This window comes from Miniopterus natalensis, chromosome 9 (assembly GCF_054644295.1).
Source record: "Miniopterus natalensis isolate mMinNat1 chromosome 9, mMinNat1.hap1, whole genome shotgun sequence".
NCBI classification, from domain to species: Eukaryota; Metazoa; Chordata; class Mammalia; order Chiroptera; family Miniopteridae; genus Miniopterus; species Miniopterus natalensis.
The window spans coordinates 79,986,262-80,012,953 of record NC_142089.1 but is presented as its reverse complement, the minus strand read 5'-3'; the positions used below and the strand labels follow the sequence as shown (position 1 = coordinate 80,012,953).

Sequence of the window (26,692 nt, the reverse complement as noted above, 5' to 3'; positions counted from 1 at the left end):
AGGGAGGTCATGAGGTTGATATTCTTATGAACACTGCATAAGGATTTCCCTGGATTCCAGTTTTTATAGTAATAGCAGATACTAAGAGGGTGGCATCTTCCATATTAAAAACTCTAGGGCACAAGAACGGGATTACTGTTGCACCTTCAGCTCACTGTGCCATTGTCCCCTAACACTCTGCACTCACTTCCGTGACCTACCTCTCTGTAGCCCATGTATGATCTTTTGTTTTTTTTAAGGGGAGACAAAGATAGGAAATAAAGATGAACATTTTAAACACTCATCCTGAAAGCTTGAATACTAATGGAAGAGTGATTTTTTTTTTTGCAGCCTGAACGGTTAACCATTTGCTTCGGTTCCTCTGTTTTCAGACCAGCCCTGTATCCTGAACTGTTGCACAAGGAAAACTTTTACCACCTTATAAGAAGTGTCATTTGTCCCTTAAAATTCCTGTGAAATAGATCCAAAATTAGACTAAGTCTTCAGGTTTCTTGCCAGGAAAAGCCTTTGGTTAACCCCCTACTGACATTCCCAAACAGGACTTTTAAAGGTAGACTTCAAAGGTGTTTTTTCCTTTGTTCTGAAAATGGGTTTAACTCTTAAAATAGATGTTGGCTATGTGAAATAATTCGAGGGAAAGGCTTCCGTCTGCTCACAGAGGAATTACTCTCTTCTTTCAGATATGCACTTAATTAGGACTTTCCATAAGGACATACTAGGATGGGACACATGGGTGGACATTAGAATAGGAGCAGTAACTTAAGTAGGCAAGAGATTCTTTAAAATAGCCACATAACAGAAGGAAATACATTTACATGTGGCTCAGGTATTCTTTGAAAACTTAAATATATATGCTATGTCACACCTAAAAAGTTTATTGTGAATTATCCCCGTATGGATTTATTGTAGAAGAAAAATAATGAGAACATTGTAGAGGCTGGGCTAATACCTGCTCTGCTAATTATTCCAGACATTGAGTAGATAATTAGGTGAGTTACTTGCTGAAATAAAAATGTTTGTTTACGCAGTGACCTAAAGATATAAAAAGGCCATATGTATTTTCCATTTAAAAGCTCATAAAATGCATACATCAATTATATTTTACAATTTATGTTTAATTTTGTGAATTTACACAGTACAACCATACTGCATGTTTTCTTGATACTTTTTGACCTTTATGTACATAACTTAGAGTTTGTTTTTAATTAGTGAGGTATTAAGTATTAATAAATATAATTCTGGTATTTCCATAATGCAGAGTTAGGTAGACTTTTACTTGATACTTGATTAAACTTCAACCTCTGTTAGAAAACTGGCAGCAGATTCATTGAATTTTCTGTGGGACTATAAAAATATTTTCATGGTTAAAAAAACAGTAACGATGTGTCGTTATACACATATTAAATTTTAATAATGTTATAATTTTTATTTTAAAGTTGCTATAATGAAGTTGTACATTAGGAAGATTTTTTTTAATGAAGTTTATTTTCTGGAGATTTAAAAATAGTTCATCTTCTGAATGTTTATCATAACAGTATGAACACAGAATAATAGAAATTGATTTTAAAAGAAAACAGGAAAGCACACCTGCAGCAAGAACCAATATGAGACATTAATTTGATGTTTACCTTCTCCCTGCAACTATATCTCTTCAAATGTAGATTCCACAGCCCCAGCTTTATCTGCACACTTGTTCTTTTGCATGTTGTGACTACAGAGCACTTTTTAAATTGGCTTTAGAAGATGAAATGCTTTTAAATGCTTCTAGTGCGGTTTTATTTATTTGCTTTACGATTTATAAGCTATGAGGTATGTATAGAAGAAAATAGATTCAAGAGAGAGAAGCAGAAGAAAAGTACCAGTTTATGATTGTAATGAAAAAAACTTTCCAGCAAAGTTGGTGGTCTGATTTTCCCTTTCCTTTTGTCTTTTTTCACAAAGAGAAAAAAACCCAGGTGATACTCATTGTGCCATGGATTAAATTTACAACTACTTGTGTGCCGTTAGAATTTCTGATGCATACTATTAGAAATTGTCACTCTTGTTTATAAATAGTATAAGTTTATATAAGCAGTTTTAATTATTTAAATGCAGATTAGCGGGTTTTTACATAATGATTGTAGACTTGCTTTTTAATTTAATTTGAAAAGACAGTTTTAGTTTCCAAATTAAAATTAAGTTTGGTAATTAATGCTGGTAACTTAAGCAGTTTGTTGTTTTTAAGTCTGTAACCTAGGAGTTGAGAATTTGATTTACTTTTTGAATACCATAGTGTTCATTTGTAGATCCTGTATAGTAAAATAACAGCTGTTGAATATCCTAGAAAAGAGTTGGATTAAGTGCTCTTTGCTTGTTTCTTCTATTTTATACTAGATCCTATTTACCTAACAATGAATGATCTATCTTTGTTAGATCAGACCAGCCAACAGGCTTATGTCAAAAAGACTTTTCAATTTGTTATCCTGGCAGCTGGTTCTCTTCTGCTGTCTGGGCTTACTTACTGTATATCTGGAAGAAGACTTCTTGCGGCTGGGAGCCACTTCGTGTCTAAAGCACATCCCCTGTCCTTAAGAGAAAAAGAATTTGAGAATGAATGTCATGCACACACTGAATGCTAGCGTTAACGTAATTGAAAAAATTCATCATTACAAACATTTTAATTCTGTTTTCTGTCATTTTGGTAATAAGTCTATTATATATTTTAAGCATGTTTTCTCTACTTAAATCTATATATATAGTTGCAAGAAAAGTGTAGCACTGTAATTAAAACAAGTAATTGTGTTTTGCTTAATCACCCATCCAGCTTTTACGGTTCTTGCTTAGATAGCCAGTGTTAGCTAATAAATGCTTCTTCAAAGTTCACACCTGTGGATTTGCTTTTAAAATTGTTCTTCTTTTGTCAACTACTGTTGTGAATAATATTACATCAGAATCTCTGCCTGGGACCTATTAAGGACAGTCCTCACACCCTAAAGAGTGAAGCAAAGCATGTTAAACATGTCTCCCTTTGTTTAATTTGACTAAATGATCCCCTTTAAATTGAGGAAATGCTCCTATAGGAACCTTAAATATCTACAGAAGCATAAGATCAAAAAGAACATTTTTATCTGTTGACACAGGTCTAATTCATGAGGAATTTGTAATTCTGCCTTGATACACCCTCCCTGCCCCCCAGCTTTGGCATTGAAATTCTTCTGTGTGTTGTGCTTGAAAGGAATCCCATCCTGCCTGTGTCTGTGGAGGCTCCTGGCCCTGCATGTTTGGTCAACAAGCAACAGTGGGTGGTCGTGCTGCACACGGGACAAGGGCCCGCTGTGCTCAGGAAAATGTGTTCAAAGGTGTTTAAGGGCAGTGAGGAAGTCAGCTGCCCTTTTGAGAGTTGGGGCTATAGATCAGTGTTGCCCACATTATCCTAGACTGTGAGAAAACCTGCAAGAGGCACAAAGGATGAGAAAATACAGTGAATTTATTCACCTGGCTCCACATTTGCTGGCTCCCCTGAAGAAAGGTCTCTTCTGCCCTTTATGTTATATAGGGCCTGTTAAAACAAATATTGACTGCTTTTCATTTAAAATAGGGAAAACTTGCACAGCTTGAGTTGAAAGGATTTGATTGATACATGATAAGGTTTCCTGGAAGTCTTTGGAATACTAGGTATGATAAGCGTTTTCTATAAAGTCTTCTAAACGTCACTATCAGTTTTTGGTAAGAATCAACATTTTAATATAAACCCTTAAGTTTTTGAGCTTTGCAAATCTTTTCAGATCTATAGATTAGCATAAAGCTGAAGACTTTTTATCTAGTAGAAATCTCACAGTTGAAGGGAAAAAATAGCAAATGTTTCAGTTTGTTAATAGCGAATTGTAAAATATTATTAGTTAATTTTCTCTTAGAAAATAAAGCAGTTTAAACTTATTTCTATACTGCAGCTTTTATCCTTTTAGTGACCTGACTAGGATTGTTTTATTAGTATTGTGAAGAAAGTACCTTCTGCAAATTCTGAAAGAAATTTTCTGTTTTTCTCATATTAAAGCAAAATGTAGTATTATATCCAAAAATGGTTTTTCTAATTTTGTTTGTTTTTAATATTTTAAATTACTCCTGTGTATTCACAATTAGAAAAAGAGTTTCTTTTGAGAGTGCTAGTAGCATGTTATAGAAGCTTTATTTAACTGGAGAATCAAATTATTGACCTTGATTGTCAGTAATTAAGAAGCTTGGTCTTTTCAAGAAATTTTAAGTGCTTAAAGGAGTTTTTCTTCCAAGATGCTTCTTTCAAGCATCTGTAGATAAGATACTTACCTTTTCTTTGATATATTGGTAAAATTGTAACTCTAACACTAGTTTGTGGAATTTAGAAGATAGAGCTACACCCAAAGAACTTCTAGAATTTTGTCTGTTATTTTTATACAAATACTGTAGTGGTGGTGCTCATGCTGTTGGGTGTGCTCCTGTGTACAGTTTTTTCTCTAGCGTAGTCTTTATTCTGGAGTTGTTCCTCTCAGATAACTTTGACAGGTTATAGCCAAGTAATTTGGATCTTGAAAGCACTTATTTATCTGAGTACATTTATTGGTTACTCTCCTTAGTGCCTTTAAAATATCTAAGCTGTAAGGTTCACAATAAAAATCATAAAATTCTGATGACGTTTTCACTGTTACTTTTTTGGTCACCTGTAATAGTTTCTTGATGCACTTTTCAGGATTCGTTTTTCTATATGCTCTCGGTGTAGAGGCAGACCTTTTATACATGTAGATGACAGCACTAATCAGTGTCCTAAATTGTAGCAGTGGTGAGCAGAATAAGCATATTTTCCATTTTGTTCTCAGTGGTGATTTAAAGTTTCAGAATTAAACTTCATATAATAGGATCAGACTTTTATAGCTAAAAAAGACTTTAAAAATTGCATAGTTGCAAGCCCTAATTTTTACAGGTGATAAAGCACCTATTATGACTCCTTAAGCTAGCTGCAAAACCCCATACCAATTGCATAGCCATGAGAACCTTGAGTAGAATTAAACCCTTCCCCAGTTTCAAATATAGGGAACAGTTGTTAATATCAGCACAAATGAGGGCAGAGAGGCTGTAATCCTATTTGTTAAAAGGCTCTTAAAATTTTCCATCGAGAAAAAACCATAGGCACTTCATTTCTAGAGAAAATTTACTGTCAAGAAAAAACATAACTTCTCGTAACTCATATTAATGCAGTATTAAGTTTGCAGAAGACAAAGTCAGATGCAATTTTACAAATACTTTAGTTTATCACACCTAAAAAATGTCCCATTGCGAGCTAACATTCTAATGAAAAAACTGAAGTGTGTGTATACAGTTAAACACTGTCCTCAGCTGGATATCAAGGGACAGATAATGTAGGTTTTCAGGGAAAATGTGCTAAATACTACTGTTCAGTTGCATATAAGCTGCATGTAAATCAGAGCATGATATTATGAAACTTCATAATTATTCTCATTTATAACCATATATTTTCCATGAGAAATAGACATATTTCTCTTAAGCACATCAGGAGGTATTGCTATCATATTGTGAGGTTAAACAATCAAGAGAAAATAAACTGACTTCTTGTAAGATATTTTAAAACCTTTTGCTGATTTTGTTACAGAAAATGTTTTTCTGTTTCATTCTTTTTTTTTGGTTCTTTTTAGTAATGCTTTGTTATCAAAACCACTTCATATTTGTTAATTCTTTTGTGGGGTAAAAATTTAAAAGGAATCTGAATCTTCGAGGGTTTTTTAAATATACTTGATTTCTGACAACTGAAATTTAAAATGTTTTCACTAATTTTCTCTTCAAAGGATAATTCTATTAATTTCCTGTAAAATAACTCATCATAAGACCTTTCTTTTTGACAGAAAAAAGGTTCAAAATGGTAGGGAGTAAAACCCATTTGAGTTAATGGCCTCTTTGCTTGCTGGGCAGTGTCTGTGTGCAGTGCTGAAGCTCCCTCTTTTGGCCACTCAGCAGAAACACGCCTTGCAGATGTGTTACAGATGCCCTTAGTCCCGGGGGTGGACTGCTGTTCTAGCTTCCTGCTGCTGTGACCTACTTGCTGGTACTTCAACACCACCAATTAAGAACTTAGTTCATGTTATCTTTCTTTTACTGATATCCGAGAAAATTATGCTATGGTTTCTAATAGAAGAACAGCATATTCTTAATTCAGGGAAAGATAAATCAGTCTTTAACAGTTTAAGAATCCGAGTTACTTAAATTAAGCTACATAAATACCTTAATCTTAAACAACTTAGATTAAAGTTGTAAACATATCAGTTATGTAGAAAAACTTTTTCTGAAAATTTACTTAATGATAATTATATTTTTTGTAAGAATGGTATATAGTGTACTTTCAGGAAACTAGGAAGTCTTTTCCTTTTTAGTCAGAAATTTAAAGTCCTGAAACCTTCAAGAGTAACATGTAACATTTTAAATTAAAGCATTCGTTTCTTGTACCTTTTTATATACATTTTAATATAAATTATAAATTTTTATATAAATGTTTAATGTGATACTAAGTTCAAGCCTCTTTATACTTTGAAGTTGTTTCAGAAAATTGGTATTTTGATATTAACTTCCTGAATTCTATATAGAATATATAGTAGTGCTGACTATATGAATTCCTCTTTAATGTAGAAAAAATCAGTTATAAAAAGTACTATTTTTCCATTGTTTGTATTTTTTACCCTGAATTACATTTATTTTGTTTTCTTAAAATTATTTAAACCTTCGTATTTTAAATATGTTTACCAAAGTAGAAATGCATGTAAGTAAAGCATTTAGCACAATAGTTGAAACACAGTTTAAGTCTTCAATAAAATTGTATTCCACTAAAAAAAATCTGTTCAAATGACTTAATTTCTATTTCTATAAAACCTACCTGGTAGAATTTGTGAGAATACAGGAGATAGCACCGTAAGTTGCTCATGATAGGACGATCCCATAAAACAGGCTCTCCATAGCACTTTTTACTGTATTTTGCTTATTTATTTATTGTTTTATTTTGTGCCTCCACCACCATAATGTAAACACCTGAGAACAAGGCCTTATCTTTTATTCATCATCTTATCCCCAAGGTCTGTACAGTTCCTGGCACATAGGAGCTGTCCAATAAATAATTGTTCAGTGTTACTGAATAGCTAACATTATCAGTGGCATAAAATTATTATTTTACAAACATGTTTTATTTTTTGCACCTGAAAACAAATATGTAAGCTTTTAATATTTTATTAATTTATGAAATAAGGAATAGGGTTTTTATTGACTAATTTAGGATCAGTGTCACTCCGTGTATTTTGAGGGAGTTATTGCAAAAGTCCAGTAACTGGACCAAGATACAGTGTTTAACCCTTACCCCGGAAAAAGTAGTTTCTGACCCAGAGACTGGCAGGACTTGATGCAGTTAGCATTTTAAAGCATGAGAGTTGAAGGGGAGAAGAGGAATGAGTGAGGCCTTTCGGGAGAGAGTGGAAAATAAGGCAGGGAGGTGTGTGATGCACTTTCACAGGGAATGTTTAGTGTCCTGTGCTCGGAAAGCACTCTAAATGTTCATTGAGTTCAGCTTGTTGGAAGATGCTCAACTGAAGAGCTCAGAGTGGGCGGGGGTTATAGGCACCTCTGTCTATTGAACGGAACATTTTACCACTTAAAGTGAATAAATGTGTCTTAATAACACATTTAGCAACGTGAGATTCCGTTCCTAATAGCTCTTGATACTCATTTTAGAAAAAAATGTTTCCTGGTTGTAAGAATGATTTGGGTTGGAATTCTGGGGACATTTTGGAATATTTCAGTGATATTAATCCAGGACAATGAGAATTTCTTGACAGTAGTGACACATGAGGCTCCTGGAATAGCAACTGTGAGGTGAAGAGGACCCACACAAGCTTGGCTGGCACTGGCATCAGGAATAGAAATCCCTGATAGAAATCCCAGATTCCGCATCCCAAAGAAAGAAAGAAACAGGATTGGAGATTTAAGTTTTAAGGGAGAAGTCAAAGATTTGTGCTGTGGATCTGCTCCATTAAAACTCAGACCTCTGTGTCTTCCCTTCCCAGTGCCAAGTAGTTTTTCAAAAGTGGTTTCTCTCGTGCTGGTTTTTATGTTCTAGAACATCCCCCGCCCCAGCTTTACTGAACATCCATTCTAAAGGGCCATAAAGGCTTCACTCCATGATTTGTTGCATCTCTGTATTAATCCAAAGTAATGGATTGAATCCTCCAAATCCGCCATGGTGGGACTGACTTTTAAAAGCTATTTAGAGGAAATATTTTTTATTTTACTTAGTAGATGCTGTATTTAAAGGAATGGAAAAATGAGCAAGAAATAACTCAGAGAAGCAGTCTTTTAAATGAAATTAACTAAGTATGAATAGATAGAACTGACAGAATGTCCCCTCTCTTCCAGGTACTGCAGGCCTGCACGGTCCCGTGGTGGACCTGGATAGCGATGTGCGGCCCTCAGCACTGGGCCATCTGAGCCAGACAGCGTCGCTGAAGCGGGGCAGCAGCTTTCAGTCTGGCCGAGATGACAGTAAGTGTCTCTCTTTATGCCCATTTTGTCTTTTAAATTGATACTTGTGTAATTTAAAACATTTTTCTCTTGGAAATTTCCATAATTAGTTCTATTACTACTGCTAAATATTACCAGTCCTCATCTCTTCTTATTAAGTAACTACCCAGTAATTAAATTTAAATAATTAAAATGCATCTTACGTTGTACATTAAATACATGCCATTTGATTTCTTAATAAGTCAGTAGCCACAGGTTAGTATTATTCAACATATTAGGTTAAGAGTCTAGTTTTATTTTTGCTGTGGTTTAATTTTTAAAAATATGCCACAGAAAAAATTCTGTGAGAACTTACTCAAGATGAATTTTGCAACAAAGTAATTTCTGTAGTCAATACAGAGAAAGACATCTTACTAATGAATTTTAAAATTTGGTTTGGAAAGAAGGATTTATTGTTAATCAAAAATTAATTGTTAGTCTTTTTTCATGAGATAAGGCATCTCAGATTGTACTGTGTTACATTTCTAAACTTTGTAAGGTTGATATTTACCTATTTATTTACCTATATGAGATTTAAAATATATTGATTCTAATGCATTTGTGTGCCAGTTAGATGCTCTTAGTCACTGGTATTTCTGATTCTAACCTCAATAATAGAAATTAAAAAATCCAAATAGAGTAATAGAAATACCTTTCTTTATACTAAATTCAGATACCTCTAAAGTTTATTTGGAAGTATTTCATGTTATTCTTACAAGTATTGAAGTAGGGAATTTTTTTAAGCTTTCGTTAATAAATATGAATGAATGTTCATCCTAAGGACAGCTTGCCATTATTGGTTAATTCTGTCATCTCCATTATTTCTGGATTTGTTACTGTTGACTAATTTTTTTCCTGGTGCCTGGTTGTGGTTCACATTTCCCTGCCTTTTGGCATGGCTAATCGTGTTTTTATTGTTTCGTGTTTTTATTGTTTCCCAGACACTGAATATCCAGTGTCGAGTGTCAGGGTTTTGTTGCCTTACTTTGAAGAGCCCTGGACTTGGTTTTATCAGCTGCTTGCAGTAAGTTTGATCCATTCAAAACCTGTTGCAAGTTTGCTAGAGCAGGTCTAGAGTTGCCTTCACTCTAGGGATACTTCAGCCCTACAACTGAGGTAGGATCTCTTAGATCTCACTGAATGGCCCAGGTAATTGGCAAGGACTGTTCCCTCAGGCTGTTGAGAACTAGAAAGTCTCCCTGCCTATGTGATCTCTGGGAATCTTTTTTTTTTTTTTTTAAATATATCTTTATTGATTTCAGAGAGCGGAAGGGAGAAGGGGAGAGAGAGAGAAACATCAATGATGAGGGAGTCGTTGAAGGGTTGCTTCCTGCATGTTCCCCACTGGAGACCGAGCCCGCAACCCAGGCACGTGCCTTGACTGGGAATCGAACCACGATTTCCTGGACCATATGTTGATGCTCAGCCACTGAGCTATACCTGGCCGGGTGGGAATCTTGATCTTACACCGTGTATGCTGGACCTAGTACTCGGTAAAGAAGACCCTTATGCAGAGTTTTGGAGCTTGTTTTCTGCAGATTCCTCCTTACTTTGCAGAATTCTTCCCTGCATTTCCCCGTTCACTTCCACCTCCTTGAAATTCATCTTTCCAACTCAGGCTACTGGGCTTTGTTTAGGTTCTTCCTCCCTATGCCTCTGTCATCTGGAAATTGTCAGCAGGCAGAAAGCCAGGGCAAATGTAGACTCTCCACACATTTTTCTTTCCCATTCTTTGTTAAGTGTCTCAAAACAGCTATTTATCTCTTTTCCCTCCAGTTTTCTAGTTGTTTATGACTGAAGAAGGTTAAACCCAATTCTTGTTACTCCAACATTGCTAGAAGTGGAAGTAAAATAATTCAAGTTTATTTTCCCTAAAATTATTACTTGAAATTGGAACATTTTGAAAAATTGCTTATATTAAAAAATAGGTATGAATAAAGTTGAAGAAACTTGTTCTTAACTTTGTGATCAAAGCAACTTTATGAGCCTACATACTTTTAATTTCTATCAAAAAAATTTGGACATTCCTACCATATCCACTTAGTTCTTTCCGTTAGTCTTGGGAAATACCTCTTGAAGGTATTCTGCCAGTGAGAGAGTATGTAGGAGTCCTTTAACTGGTGCATGTTGAATTCATAAGAAAAGAAAATCCAAAATCATTTTTCCATGTCAGTGATCAAAATTTGAATGAAGTATACTTAGGAATGGGGGGGAAAGAATTCTTATTACATCAATACACAGATATAAAGAATCTGCTACTAATAAAAAGATAAAATAAAACAGGAGACTAAGAATTGTTCTCTGTCATTGGGCAGTAGGCTACAGGAACCCATCTGTTTTCCAAGAACTGTTCCAACACATTAAGTAATTGCAGAACTTCCACTCAGCATGGTGATCTGACAATACTGTGTAGTACTTACGTTAACACTCCATACTATGGTGAACTCAGACAAAATAATTTTACTGATTAATGTGCCATAAAAAGATTCAGCTCAAGGAATCTTTTTGGAAGCCTCTTGGAATCTTACTTAAATTGTTTAAAGACTTCTATCATAAAATCATTGCAGTTAGAATACTTACTGGTTGATATATTTAACATGAGAGTAGCTGAGTTTACTTTATGTTCATTTATTTTGTAGTTTTCAAAACAAATTTTTCTTTTAGATTGGTGAAAAGGCTGTGTTTCCTCTTTTTGCTTGAGGTGGAGGCATTCTCTGTGACAGACTGATCTTTGAGACCAACTCGTTTATATATGATGGTTATATATATATGTAGAATCTATGGATGTGTAGTAATGCAGGCCAGACAGACTGCACAAAGAGCTTGTCCAACTTCATAGCCCCTGGGGACTTGTGTTCAGGTTAGATTGCTTTCACTTTAATTTAAAACAAGCCCTGCAAAGCGTATGTGATACAAGCATACCAGGTGAGTTTCTCACAAGAGGGATACACAAAATCGTGGTCAGTGTAGCTGCATGGAGGAGCTCACATCTTTTGAAACATCGATTTTGGGAATAAATCATGTAAGAGTACTTCCTACTGTATGAGGCAGGTCTTCCAATGCTCTTTCAGTGTTTAGATTTTCTTGTCCTATTTTTACCTTGTCACTGGCCCAAGACACACTAGGCCGTGGCCTGTGCTATGTAACATGCTACCTGCTGTTCTGAAAGCAGTTAGTGCTTCTCTGGAGTCTGTTTCAGCTCTGTCTGCAGATAAGATATACCTCTTATCTCACTAGACTCATGTCATGTTACCATTAGGACCCCTTTCATTGGCTGTCCATTTAACTGCAGGGGACCTGTGCTGTTGGGCATCAATCCATGGTGAGCCTCATGGACAGACCTTGGAGTGCGGCCACAGAGTTAGCACAAGGTGGACAGTCAGGAAATGTTGGCTGGTTGAACAAGTGCAAGTTTGCAGTGTGCACCTAAGTAAGGACCGTGCCTTTCCCATATATGACAAGTGAATTTAAAGCTTTCCCTGCAACTCATAATATAGACAAAGGACTAACCTGCCCAATAAATTAAGAGGCTCTATGGACCACAAAAAAGAAGTCTGAATGGCTCTTAAGCATATAAATAGGTGCTCAACTTCAGTCATAATAAAAGCTAAAAGGCACTGTAACACTGCAGTGAGATACTGGCTTGACAAAAAACGCCAGTGTTTATGGTGTTGGGTTTTATGTGGTCTGTTTGTTCATTGGTGAGGTTGTAAGGAAGCTGTAACTTGCATGTGTTGCTCGTGGGTGTGTAAATAATCCCTGGAGAGGTCATTTTAATAATACCTGTCAAAACCACAACTCTGTGTACCCTTGGATCCAAGAGAATTTATTCTATATTTATACAAACGGTCCCCCACTTAATGATGGTTTGACTTAATGGTATTTCAACTTTATGATGCTATGAGAGCAGTACACATTCAGTAGAAACCATACTTTGAATTTTGAATTGCGATTTCCCTCCCCTGGGTTGGATGCGCCGTTGGATACTGGCCTGTGAGGCCGGGCCGCAGTGAGCTGCTGCTCCCAGGCAGCGAGGCAGTCATGTGGGCTGGTAGCCAGCGCTCTACAGTATACTGTGTTGCCAGTTTTTTGTTTTTTTGGGGGGATATTGGCTTCGAATCGTGTTTAAGGTAGGCGAGGCTAAGCTATAACATTTGGTAGGTTAGATGTGTTTGATGCATTTTTGCCTTCAATATTTTCAACTTACAGTGGGTTTATGGGACTGTAACCCCATAGTAAGCTGAGGAGCATCTGTACTTGCACATATGCTTAAATGATGAGGTACAGCACTGATGTTACCTGGAAAAGACTGGAAACAGTCCTGTCCGTTAGGAGGGGACTTTGTAAATAATGATACTTCCATGAAACACTATGTAACTGTGGGGGAGGGGAAACATGGGAGAACTTCAGGACTCACTAAGTGAAAAAAAGCTGTGTTTTTAGTGTGCTTTCATTTGGGTGGAGGGAGAATACATATTTCTCTTTGCCTTTGTATATAAAAGACATTTCAGAAAGAATCGCAAGAAACTAATAACAGTGGTTTCTCATGGCTGGAGTTGCGAACTGGGCAGTGGAGACAAAGGGTGGGTGGCAGACTTCACTGTGTACCACGGGAGTCCTCTTTTCTAACCACATATTGTCTGTTTAGAACGTTATTAAACATTCCCATTTGAGGATAAAATCCATCTTCTCCCACTAGGATAATAATGGTAATATTAAGCCACAAAACATTATTTTGCCTGGGAGTGTTTTAAAGGAAGTGGGTAGTTGATGGAGGGATTAATGAAAGCTCCCTTTCTTGACTTGCTTTGAAGTTGCGGAGCAGAAGTCAGAAGTTGGCCCCAAGTGCTCCTCCTCTTGCTGGGGATTGGGCTGTGGGGGTGCCTCTGCCCGCTCCTGCCGGGCATGCATGGAGGTGCGGAGGGAAGGGGACCGGGGAAGTGAGCGCTGTGGAGAGGCGGAGGGGCTGGCAGTGACCAGTGCTCGCAGGATTGCTGCCTTTCCGCCCACTTAGCCTTCCAGTAGGAAAGCTGTAAGACCTCATTTCCCACTTACTACAATAACTGCCTTAAGCTACATGTAACCCAAGAGGCTTCAAAAGTGTTATTTTTTCTTAAATTTCTTTGTTTCGGGAGGAGTTATTCATTACATGATTGTTCTTGAATATGTTCCTTTGTGATAACTTGACTTCTTACTGAATTTTCACTGCATAGGGTAGATAGTAGCATTTCTAATAAGTTGATATTAGCTTCAAAATTTAAACACTGGCTGTGGGGCAGCCCTGCCTTTGCCTCACTTTGCTGTTTGAAGGCATGACTTTTTAAAGAGAAATAAAACATCCTGAAGACAAACAGCGTTGAAAAGCCAAAACAACTTCCTCTGTGAAGTGCCCCCTGCCTCTGGGCTGTGCCCTCCTCACAGCCTGCCCCTACCCCTGCCCTGCTGGCCATGCCCGAGGAGAAAGCAGGGACTTCTGGGGAGAGTGCAGCCTGGAGGTGGGGTGATGGGAAGACGACATGCTGGTCTTTCGGCATATTATGGCATATTACTGCTTTGCAGCCAAGTGGAGCGCAGTTGCAGGCGGGAATGGCTGTGTGTGTAAACAGGTTTTTATTCCAGATTCAAAGTATATTCATGGTGTTTCATTCTCCCCCCAGCATGGAGGTACAAATCTCCCCACCGAGTAGCATTTGTTGAAAAATTGACCAAGCTCCTTTTAAGTCAGCTGCCTAACTTCTGGAAACTCTGGATTTCATATGTTAATGGAAGCCTTTTCAGTGAGGTATGTACACAAATATGACTATAGATATAGCTGAGTTGTTGTGTGTTTTTAGTCTTAAAAATTTTAGATTCTGAAGTGACTTTTTTAAAACCTTAAAACACCAATAACTAGTGTCAGATATTTTAAGATTAGTTAAAAGCCTTATAAAGCCCTAGCACTTAATAACTGTATGACCTTGAATAAGTTAATTGTCCTGGGACTCAGTTTCCTCAACTGTAAAAAGAAAATATTGAGTATATCTGTTTCCAAGGATGATTGTGATGATTAAATGAGATAAAGAAAAAAAGAAAATTTGAAATATTTTCAGGGATTCTGAATGAAGTATAGTGTTAGGTGAAATTGTGGGTGAAATGATTGTGCAGTGGACTGTGAGCAAAGGATAAAATGCTTGCACACGGGTTCGAAATAATTCATATAATTAGGCGATTTCCTAGGTGGATGGAATGTAAAGGTTCTGTTCTTTAGTCCCCGTGGTCATTCTACAGAAGTTGCTATAAGCCTTTATATTTTCGCAGGTCACACATTTACTTAGTGCCTTAATCATCATTGGTAGCGTAGGGGTTATGACTTCTCTGTGTAGTACTGGAGCTTAGACTCATCACTCTGTAGTGTCACTTCAGGTGCCCGCAAGAGGCCCCTGGGTCCTGGAATAGACACTCTAATACCTTTTGCCTCCAGCTGCTAGGGAGGCCCCACTTGTAACATGCAGAAGGCAGCTCTGGCTTCATGTCTCCAGAGAGAACTCTTTACAGCCCTGGGAGAGCTGGGGAGGTCGGGATCTTCCTGACAGTAAAGCTGTTTCCTGCTACTTTCGCACTTGCCAAAGCAGACAATGGATGTGGAAAGGGCTGTACAGTCTTTGCCTTTTTGTGCCAAGCATTTGTTTGTGGTTCAGGACCTCTCTCCTTGGTGAAGAGTGGCTGGGTATACGGCCTTCAGTGGCCCATCCAGCCTTGTTTGACCGCGGACATGTATGCTGCTCTTAAAGAAGAAGAGTTGGGCTCTGGAGCTGTTGTTTTGTTTTTCCCCATTGTATATTTAATTCTTATTTTTCCACTGTTTCTTTTAAACCTAGTAGATCCCTAGATTCTTCTTTCTACGAATGGTTAGTTACCTAAACCATGAAGTTTACTTCGTGCATGAAAACAGAATAATGAGAATGCATCAGAAAACAGCCTCTGTAGGGAAGTCAGCCCCCTCAGCATGAGTTATCACTGTGTTTTTCCTGCCTTTAATTTCAATGTGTATCAGCTACTGTGCTTTCTAAGTGAACATTTAAATATTTAGCAATAATGAGTGTCACAACTTTCTTATATTCTTTTTGTATCACTTGGTTATATAAAAGGTATGTTGAAAAGTTAGCCATACAGAGAAAGTCAGTCTCCCATAAAATAAATGTAGGGTTTGGCTGACCTTCATAAATGCAAAGTTGCTTATTGCTGGCTGAGGAAGAAAGTGCTTTAATTTTAGTTTTTCAGGTGTCCTGAAAAAAAATTTCTCAACATTCTGCTTTCAGACATTTCCCCATCAGTTCACATTTTTATTCACTTGTCTGGATTGGAGTTGAATGACTACTATGCTGAGAACAGATTTGGGTTTCTTGCCCTTTCCCACAGTGGGACAGCTGCACCACTCACTTCGCCTAGTTCCTCTTTTAATCTGCTCCATCTCTAACTCAGGTTGCTTGTATGAGGCCTGGGAAGGCTAGATGTTGCCATATCGGTGCCATGGCCACATAGTGCTCACATGTTTTTGTACGGAACACTGGTGTCGAATTAGAAACACTCAATGTTTATCATATATTAGCTGTGCCCTTAGCAATAACTTCACTTCTCTGCTCACTCCATAAGGCTAGTTTGAGAATTGAGTGAGTTAACATAAGTGAAGTGCTTATTTCAGTGTCTGGAAGATAAATAAGAATTTGCTCTTATTATTTGGAATAAACATTTACTCCAGTATTTTTTTTTTAATTTTTAAATTTTATTTTTGTTTAAAATATTACAGATGTCCCTTTTTCTCTGCAATGACCCGTTCCACCCCGTCCCATCTCCCTTCCCAGTCCCTCCCCCCAGCATTGTCCGTGTCCTTGGGTTGTACATATATGCATATAAATTCTTTGGTTATTCTCTCCCCCTCCACCCACCCGCCCTCCTCCATCCCTCTGACATTTGTCAGTCTGATCCATGCTTCCATGTCATTGAATCTATTCTGTTCATCAGTTTATTAAGTTCTTTGGATTCCACATATAAGTGAGATCATGTGATGTTTGTCTTTCTCTGCCTGGCTTATTTCACTTAGCATAATATTCTCCAGGTCCATCCATACTGTCCCAAAGGGTACGAGGTCCTTCTTTTGTACAGCTGCATAGTATTCCATGGTGTGAATGTCCCACAGCTTTTCTATCTACTCATCTACTGATGGGCACTTGGGCTGTTTCCAGATCTTACCTATTGTAAACTGTGCTGCTGTGAACATAGGGGTGCATATATTCTTTCTGATTAGTGTTTCAGGATTCTTAGGATACATTCCTAGGAGTGGGATCACTGGGTCAGAAGGCAGCTCCATTTTTAATTTTTTGAGGAACCTCCATACTGTTTTCCATAGTGGCTGCACCCGTCTGCATTCCCACCAGCAGTGCACTGGGGCTCCCCTTTCCCCACACCTTCGCCAGCACATGTCGTTTGCTGATTTGTTGATGGAGCCATTCTGACAGGTGTGAGGTGACACCTCATTGTGGTTTTAATCTCATTGCCCTGGTGCATATAGGTATTCAGTGAACAGTTTAATAGCATTAAGAAATACTGGATAGCACTGCTAGATTAGTGTTGAGCAGTGTTAAGGTGGGTGAACTCATCTGAGGAATCCCCTTAGGAAATGGATTTTACACCTAGCTCTTTTCCAGCCAAGTGGTTTTTTTCCTTCCAATTGGATCAGTTCCTGTGGGTCGACCACACATCGACAGTAGTTGCCTTATTGTGGGTCTTTTTAGTTTGTAAAATTCCCAGGTACTTTTGACCAGAGGTATTTTAGTAAAAGGGAATACATTTTCCTTCCTTACAGGTTATACCTAGTTGTAAAATAAATGAGCTACTTCTGAACTCATGAACATTACTACTGAAAAATTGTTTTAATTAGTTGTTCCGAGTTGGAAATGTCTGTAGTATTTCTACCTAATCATATTTATGAATTTTTCTTAGAAGTTTATAGTAATAATTATTAATTAAATATAATTTCTCTACATATTTGGGCATGTTTTTAAACTATTTACCCTCTATTGAAAAGCTAAAAAGACACCAAAGGGCAGCAGAAGAGAATGGGAGAGTTAAGAAAGTGTGTCTACCATTTCATTCTCTGAGTGAGATCCAGAAACTTAAAGATGGGAAGAGCTCTGGGCTTTTGATAGTTACTACTTTATCTCAACAAGAAAGCTCTGTAACATTTAAAAACCCAGTTTGCTTGAAATTTCTTGTTATAGAACTTTGTTTCATTAAGAACCCATCCGTTGAAGAGTTAGATGGAGTTTTCAACAGTTTAAAAAATAGTCAGTTCTTCAAACTAGTCAAGCCCATGTAAAGTAACATATGTGAATCAAAACAGTGAAATCTAGCCGTTGGTCTCACCACAAAGTAGTTTTGGTCTGTGTGTGCAGGAAAGAGTTAAGGTTTTTAGTTAACGAAATGGTTAATTGTAGGTTAAGATCTCACCTTAAGATATATTTTAAATACAGGGTATTTTGGGATGAAAATTTTAAAGCATACAAATAATTTTTAAATAGTAGGAATCAGAATTTTAAAAAGTTTTATAATTTATAGTATATAGCATTTTATGTTTCAAAATTAGATTTAAAAAATAGAGCAGACTTACATAATTCAGTGTGTTGGAGGTGTTCAATTATTCATTAGGTTAAAACAATAAGAAAGCTGTTTTTAATTAATGATGGCAAGAAGTATTCCTCACAGCTAACCCCTTACCTTCCATTTTTCACATATTTGGAGACGGGCCCTTGAAGTTCATAAAATAATTCTGTGCAGTAGATGGCATCATGTATTCATTAGCATGTGTGGTGGGCAAAATTGTTCTGACAAAATTTTGCCTTAATTTTAACATGTATTTTAATAATTGATTCTCACTTTTTTCTTTGATTTGAAAATATTTCACAGACAAAGGACTATGAAATAATCTTCCCAGTGAACAAGCCCAATATATGAAAAGTTCAGTATCAGCTGCTATGGCAGATACAACTAGAAAATACGCCATCTGACGGTCAAGATATGTCACAGTTTTATATTGGCATGACCCTTCCTTGAGACAAATGACACCTTTCGTTCAGAGTTCCATCCGTTCCTCCACAGCACTAGCCCAGGACTCTATTAGGGTTCAGAGAAACAGAATCAAGAGGATGCTGGTTCTGTGTCCAGCCATATATGTCAAGACAAAGATTTATTATGAGGATTGGCTCACATGATTATAGAGGTTAACAGGGCTCACGCTCAGCTGCAGTCAGCAAGCTGGAGACTCAGGAGAGCCCTTGTGTAGTTCCCATTTGATAGCCATTGGCCTTAAGACCTGGTAATCACCATTGTTTCCGTTCCAGTCTGAAGGCTGGAAAAGGCAAATGTCCCAGCTCAGGCAGTCAAGCTGTAGCAAGTCCCCCTACTTTGGCCTTTTTGTTCTATTCAGACCTTTCACTGATTGGCCAGGACCCACCCACATTGAGGAAGGCAAGCAGCTTCCTTCAGCCTATGAATTCAAATATTAATCACATCTAGAGACACCCTCCCAAACTCACCCAGAGTAATGTGTAACCAAATTTCTGGGCATCCATGACCCAGTCAAGTTGACACAGAGAATTAAGCATCACCATGTCCTTAACGTAGATTTCCCTGTTACAGGATACCTCCTGACATCACAGTAGGTTCTGGCTTCTCAGCAACATCTAAATCCACACCTAAAACAGTCCTCCCGGCCCCAGCATTCACACACATTTCTTAAACCTCTGCTCCTCCCTTTTGTTGACATCTTAAGTCTCCAGGAGAAGCATTGATCTGCTGGACATTTCAGGAGCATATCACAGGGTTATGCCCACAGATCTTCAGAGGGTCAGCCTACTGTGTGGAGACTCAGGTGTTTTAAAGAAGCCCTTTCAGTTAAGCTGGTGGTGTTCAGGGCCACCATGCCTTCTGAAATGGGTTCCAGAAGGTTCTGAAGAGCCCTAACCTTGGTACTTCATCACCAGATATTTATTGAATGCCCTGAAAAACCTCTGTGTGCCAGGTACTGAAACACACACATGTACACACATATGATACACCCACAAATTTTAATATACATACATACAATATAGGTAAAATAGTGACCAAGATAAACATGTCCTCTCCCCTCCATCCTAAATTTTGGTAACAGCTATACTAGAAACAGAGTGTTAAGAGAAAGAATATCAGTGGTGGGCTGGAGGTCAGGGAAGGTATCTGTGGAGATGCTGTTGAAACTGAAACTTGAAGCAAGAGGAGGAAACAGCTACACTAAGCATCAGGCAGGGTGCACTCGGCAGAGAGCAACACACACAAAACGGGACAGGAGCTGGGCAGGAAGAAAGACACAGCATCCAGAGTATACTGAGCAGTGGGCGAGTGTGCCGAGAGAAGCAAGGGCCGAGGCAGGGAGCAGGCCTGGGAAGGAGTTCGTATTCTAGGTGCTGTGCTAGCCATGGAAAAACTATGAGTGGTGGAGTTACCTGACCAGATTTTTTGGTTTCAGAAAGACCACTCTGGTTGCCTGTTCAAGAATGAGTTGGCAGGGAACAAAAACCAAGGTGAGATGCTCTTGAGGCCGTCCAGCCAGGAAACAGTGGTTGGATTAAGGTTCTGTTGGTAGAGTTGGAGAGAAAATGACCAGTTTTGTATGTGTTTTGGAAGCAGTGTTCACCAGGATTACCAATGGGTTGCATGACGGTGATGAGGACAGGGATTCAGGTACAGCTCCCTCGGCTCCCAAGGGCGTGGGCGTGCCGTTTTCCTAGAAAGACCTGGGAAAGAACTTCACTGGGGGAAGATCTCAGTTCTTCATTTTAATGTGTTGCATTTGAAATTCCTGTGACTTACTCAAGAAGAAATATCAAGTAGGCAATCTGAAATTCAAATTGTCAGAGGAAAGATTTGGGCTGTATATATGAATTTGAAAATGTGATATATGATATATGAATATCTATTTGGTCTTTGTCCTGGCACAGAGCTCCTAAAACCTTTGGAATTTCTGAAGTGAGGAATAATAAAGGTATCTTTTGTTAATGAGGTGGCTTAGGGTCCCCACCTAATGCTGAAGGACTGGTTGCCCAGAACACCAACCATGTGATTGGATGGTTGGAGCTTTCACCCCCAAACCTCCTAAGTAGCCGGACACTGAGCTTAGTCACCAGTGGCCAATGATTTAACCCAGCCTCCATTGAAACCCAAAAGGAAAGGTTCAGAGAGCTTCTGAGTTGGTGAACATGTGGAGATTCTGTGTCAGTAGCCTGCTCAGAGAAGGGGTGCCCTGCCCTGCCCTGTGCGTCATTTCCATCTGTCTGTCCCTGAGTTATATTCTTTTATGATAAGTCAGTTATCTAGCAAGTGTTATGTTTCTCTGAGTTCTTTGAGCCACTCTAGAAAATTTATTGGAACTGAGGAGGGGTTCGTAGGAACCTTCAGCCTGTAGCCAGTCAGTCAGAAGCACAGGTGATAACCTGGGCTCGTGATTGGCATCTGAGTGTACACGCATGTGTGCCTGTGTGTGTGTGCCTGTGTGTGGTGAGGGGGGCCGGGGCAGTCTTGCAGGACTGAACCACTAACTGTGGAATTTGACTCCTGGTAATGTCAACATTGAGTTGAATTATCGGACACCCAGCTGGGGTCTGGAGAATTATTTGTTGTGTGGGGAGCCCCTCGTATCCCCCTCCCCCTCCCACATACACATTAGAATTAGGTGCAGGTCCCAAAGTAGAACGGCCTTAGATAGAAATGATATTTGAAGCTCTGAGAATAAATTAGTGAGGGAGTATAAAGGAAAAAGAGTAAGTACCTAAGACAGAGACCTGATGAAAACTCAGCACTTAGAGAATAGCTCTTCATCGGCTCAGTAAGCAGGGGCCACGTGTCTGCTTTTGCACACCTGGGCGACTCTATCACCAAGTCTTGTTTTGAATCAGAGCGTCACCCTGACAGAAACAGAAAGTAGACTAACAGCTTCAGGGCCATTTGGACTTACCTGAGTGGTCGTGACTCAGATGGAAGTCACTCTTGACATCTCCTTTCTTGCTGAAACTCCCAGTGGAATCACTAGGTTCAGCCACTTGTGCCTCAGAAGCCTCTGAGTATCTCAGCTCTCCTCCGGATCCCTCCTGCCCTCCTGCAGCCTAAGATGCCCTCCTGGTTCCCTGGTAACTGCAGCCTCTCCCAGCTTGTCACGCTCTTCACACGACCTCTCCAGTCACTTCTCACTGCAACTCTAAAGCACTTCAGTCACTTCTCACGTGTCATAAAAATAAAGGGACAAAAACATCAGTTTCTGAGTTAAATCTTGGTGTGCAAAGAATTTTGAGTGTTGTTTGCCAGTGACCTTAGGAATTTGCTTATTGAACTATTATTGTGGTACATTTTGGGTTTGGTTCTTTTCAGAAACTAAAGTTTAATTATTTCACAGCAAAAGTGTATTTCCAGAAAGAAAAAGTGATAAAGCTGCATACTTTAACATAAAATTTTCAGTTAACTGTAGATTAGAGCCTGAAAAGTTGTTTGTCTGAGTGTATGCTGACAACTTTTTATCAGGTGTGTCTGATATTTTTGTTGAAAACATTTGCAGTCCTTACTCTTCTTTTATGCATTCACGTCAGTAATATTCATTATATAAACCGACTCTATACACTATGTTCCTAGCTTATACATAAAATATGTATAACATTACTTATGTTTTAAAATTAACTTCAGGTCAATATCATCATTTGTAATGCAATTATTCTTAATGTGAAAGTTTTCTTGACTTGTCTTTAACCAATAATACATGAACGTTTTAACTTTAAAAGATAACTTTTATATTATGTTAATGAAATACCAGAATTTTCTTTTACATTGTACCATTATGTTACTTCTTTATTTGGAAAGTTTCCTAAGCTCGCCTTTCTAAGGCATTTTATATAATAATATTTAGTTTTTAGGAAAGTTGGTAATTAAAAGTTAACTGAAATTCAATTGAATAGATTTCTCTTTAATCAATGCAATGTAGTCATCTGCACATTACTTTAAGGAGGAGAGAAATATCAGAGGAAATCATGGGTATCAGTAAATAGATAAAAAATTAATTTCAGAATTCTGTCATATATTTTATCCTAAGGTAGACTGTAAAACCTCTGAAGAAGAGCAATGATTTGTAATTTTTTAAATATAAAATGTCAGATGTAATGCTTATATGCATAAAAATATTTGTCAAGGGAGTGGAATGGATGTCCTGAGATTACTAGACATTAATCTGGAGTTCATCTTTATTTCAATTCTGGTCAGTGAGAAATGGTATTGAGAATGTTACCATGGGTATGATACTTTTAGGTTTAACTATATCAGATTTTTGATGAAAATGACCTAAGAAATGTCCCTATAAAGAAAGGTAGTGTCAGTTAATACTTATGTTCATTTTGGGAATTGTACTTTTGTGTTTTAGGAAGACTCCTAACTTTTTGCTAGAATAAGAAAGGTTCCTGTTAATCACCCTTTAATCAGAAAGTTAGACTGTTTCTTATGCAGTTCTTTTCATCAAGTTAGAGCCACACTTCATGGTTTTCTGTATACAACCCCTAAAGCATTTCTTATTTTTGTAACTTATTTCAAAAGATAAATGTGTGTTTGTTTTTTAATTTTTAAGACTGCTGAGAAGTCAGGCCAGATTGAAAGATCGAAGAACGTCAGGCAAAGGCAAAATGATTTTAAGGTAAGTTAAGGATAAATATGTAGACTTTTCACAGGGTAGGGTTTTCTCAATCACAGTAGAAGACTATTTACGGTCAATATATTCATCCTCTCTCAAGCAGAATCTTTCATCTGATTTAATCAAATTAGTGACTTTTACTGCAGTTTATTTCTTTATTATTGTCTAGAAAATGATTCAGGAAGTAATGCAGTGTCTCGTGAAGCTGATCCGTGGAGCGTTGCTCCCGCTCAGCATCCCTGAGGGTGGCCTGAGACAGTATGGAGGCTGGGAGGTGAAGCCTGAGCTCTCTGGACAGTGGCTCGCTCATGTCATCCAGACCATAAGGTAAACAGGAACACATTTTCCTGAAAAGGGTAAATTTTTTTGTCTGTCAAAATAAATACTCGGGATGTGATAGATTTTTAATATATCCTACGAAGAATTTTACTTTGTGTCCTTCTGCCCCACTGTTTCCTGTGTCATCTAGCAGCTCTCAAAGCCTCCTGGTCTTACGTTTGATGAGCGTGTCATACTGGTTGTGCATCTTACATTGTTTAACATAGTGTTAGTGTTATATTATAATCCATCTTATGGTCTTACTTTTATCTTATTTTCAACATAATATTGCAGCTTCTAAGCTCCATGATGAATTATTACAGCGTGGCCAAAATGGTGATGGGCTGCTTTGTTTGCGCTCTGCTCACTTTTGTTTCATTGTGTTTATTATATAGGCTTACTTATGAATCACTGACTGCCCTTGAAATTCCCAATGACATGTTACAGACGATCCAGGATCTTATTTTGGATCTCCGAGTTCGTTGTGTGGTGGTCACACTGCAACACACAGCGGAAGGTATATTAAGAAAAATTGATGACATTTACTAGACAATGGTTATCTGAATATGTCACCTCTTTCTAGTTTCCAAATCATTGAAACCAAGAAGTTTATGGAAATTTGAATATTTTAGAACATCTGTAGCTGCTCAATAGAACTTTCTCAAAAGGAATTTCTAAAAAATTTGAGACACCAGACCATGCAGAAATAAAGATGGATATACTTGAAAAATATTTAAGGCTATAAAAACATCCTTAGGCAATGTTAAGTAGAAAAAGTAGAATATAAAATGTATATAAACTGTTATCCCATTTTTGAAAAAATATATATGTGTATTTGAAAAGTTTAATTTAGAAAGAGCAATGTAAAATCAGAAGAAAGACCGTTAGCAGTGGTTCTTCAAGTAGCAGAAATTATAGGTAGTGCTCATTTTCTTCATACTTTCTAGAGTTTGGGGGATTTTTGCATACAGTTATAAAAAACAATTAAGATTATCATTACAAGGCTGCCCTTTAGGCATGACTATCATCATTACCATCAGTAAGAAGTTCACGTCTGTACAGAATTGGTGCTAATACACTCTGTAAATGGAAAAGGAGTGGAATCCAGTGAGAAACTGAACAGTGTCCTCTTAATTCACTACCTCCTCCTCTCAGGGACCTAAACCAGACCACAGTGCTAAAGGCTTGGACAGGTCACATTCCTTTAGCCAAGTGAGAATCAGACTGCCATTGTCAAGAATGCATAGGGTTAAAACAGAATCTAAATTGTTCATTAGAAATTTAAGGAAAAAAACATTGTAGAGTTATTTTGTACATGTTTAATATTATCAGCGGTGCTGAATAAGTAATAAATGTCTAACATTAGTATTAAACCTAGTCTAGCATTCTCCAAATTGGGCTATGTAGTCAAAAATTTTACTTACATTAATGTTTTATTAGAAAAATCCAGTGATCACATTTAAATCCTTGAGTCTACCAGAATTAAATTCTGTACCTAGTTTCACCAATGTTTTACAAACCTATAAAAAACAATTTAAAACCCTAACCCATAGATTTGTATCTCTATAAAGTTCAGGGAAATAACTAAAGTGAAAAGCACTCGTGTCTTTGTTTTCCCTACAGAAGTGAAGAGGTTGGCTGAGAAGGAGGACTGGGTTGTGGATAATGAAGGGCTGACTTCTCTAGTAAGTTTAAATTCTCTTAAATGGCTAATCATTAGTGCATATTATATTCGAAGTAAATGATTTATTGTATTAATAAGGAGCATGTGCTCTCTATTGAAGCTAAATAGTTTCTGGAAATAGAAAAATAAATTACTTAAAGTTTTCTTCTCAGGGTCATTTTTACTGAACACTAACCACACATACTTAAAAATTAATAAAAAGTGGACTTTTTTTGGAATAATCATTTTCATTGTATCACTTACTAGTTTTGTTTCACTGTATTTTCTAAGAGATTATGCTTAATTCTAAGTTACTCAGCAACTTGAATTTTTCATAAAAGCAGGATAGAAAAAAATGCTATGGCTGGTTTCTAGGCCAAAACAAAACAACAGCAAACTCCTCCAGATATATACGCTGGTCCGGTGGCCGTGATCTCTTCATTCAGAAGAATGATCACTTTTTCAGATGGGAATTTTAGGTTTTCAAAATACCTTTGGCCCTGGCCGGTTTGGCTCAGTGGTTAGAGCGCTGGCCCGCGCCTGAAGGGCCTCGGGTTTGTTTCTGGTTGAGGGCACGTACCCCAGTGGCAGGCTCGATCTCCGGCCCCGTCGGGGTGCGTGCGGGAGGCGACCAGTCGATGTCCCTCCCACATCGGTGTCTCTCTCTCCCTCTCTCCCTTCCACTCTCTGAAAAGCAATGGAAAAACATCCTCGGGTGAGGATTCAAAAAACCACCTTTGAGAATAGTTTTCATCAGTTACCGTGTTTTATGTCTTTGTCATGGACCAGTTTCTGCCTACTCAGTGAGTGGGTAAGGAAACTAGAATAAAATGGTTTTGATTTGCCAAATTTATAAAGTGGTGGCGAAGTCAGGTTTTTCCCCCTTTACCATTTTTTCCACAAAGTTATTATAATGTCATTGACTGTATTCCCTGTGCTGCACATTATGTCCCCATGACTTATTTGAGTCAGGTTGTTGAGAAGCAATAATCCCATGTAATATTTCTTTATTTCCTCGAATTTCTGCATTTCTAATTGACAGTCTTCCTTTCACAATTGAGTTTTTGACAAGTTGACATTTTTCCTTCTGTTTCTCCAAAGGTCAAGGCTCTTTCTTCAGTTGACACAAATGTGTACAAGTGTCCCTTCCTTTATATGTATAACAATGTGGTTTAGGAGAGCAGTGCTTCCTTCCACATATTTGTAAATTAAATCATGCTTGAAATTAGGGGAACTTGTTATTTTAAATAATCCCTCGTAACCATATTTTAAAGGAATTTTTTAATTAAAAAACCTGTTTTGATTCATTTGGTTTCTTTTTCATAATGATTTGTGTTTAAATACAAACTATTCTATAACTAATTCCATCATACTAAATATTTAGAGGAAGGAGGTTGGACAGACCTTGTGCCATC

General features: G+C 37.7%; 1 protein-coding gene across 4 annotated transcripts in view; it reads left to right on the top strand.

Moving 5' to 3' along the window:
• The window catches only part of EXOC2 (exocyst complex component 2), a 150,860-nt gene that overhangs the window by 62,282 nt on the left and 61,886 nt on the right, over nucleotides 1-26,692 (top strand). For all 4 annotated transcript variants that reach the window (XR_001602697.2, XM_016206378.2, XM_087820693.1 and 1 more), the window contains exons 11-16: nucleotides 8,419-8,544; nucleotides 14,220-14,344; nucleotides 23,234-23,299; nucleotides 23,466-23,623; nucleotides 24,010-24,131; nucleotides 25,238-25,299. Coding sequence is in view for 3 of the 4 variants with exons in the window: in XM_016206378.2 (XP_016061864.1) it covers nucleotides 8,419-8,544; nucleotides 14,220-14,344; nucleotides 23,234-23,299; nucleotides 23,466-23,623; nucleotides 24,010-24,131; nucleotides 25,238-25,299 (659 nt within the window). In the remaining variant the exon portion in view is untranslated. The remainder of the gene's footprint in view (nucleotides 1-8,418; nucleotides 8,545-14,219; nucleotides 14,345-23,233; nucleotides 23,300-23,465; nucleotides 23,624-24,009; nucleotides 24,132-25,237; nucleotides 25,300-26,692) is intronic.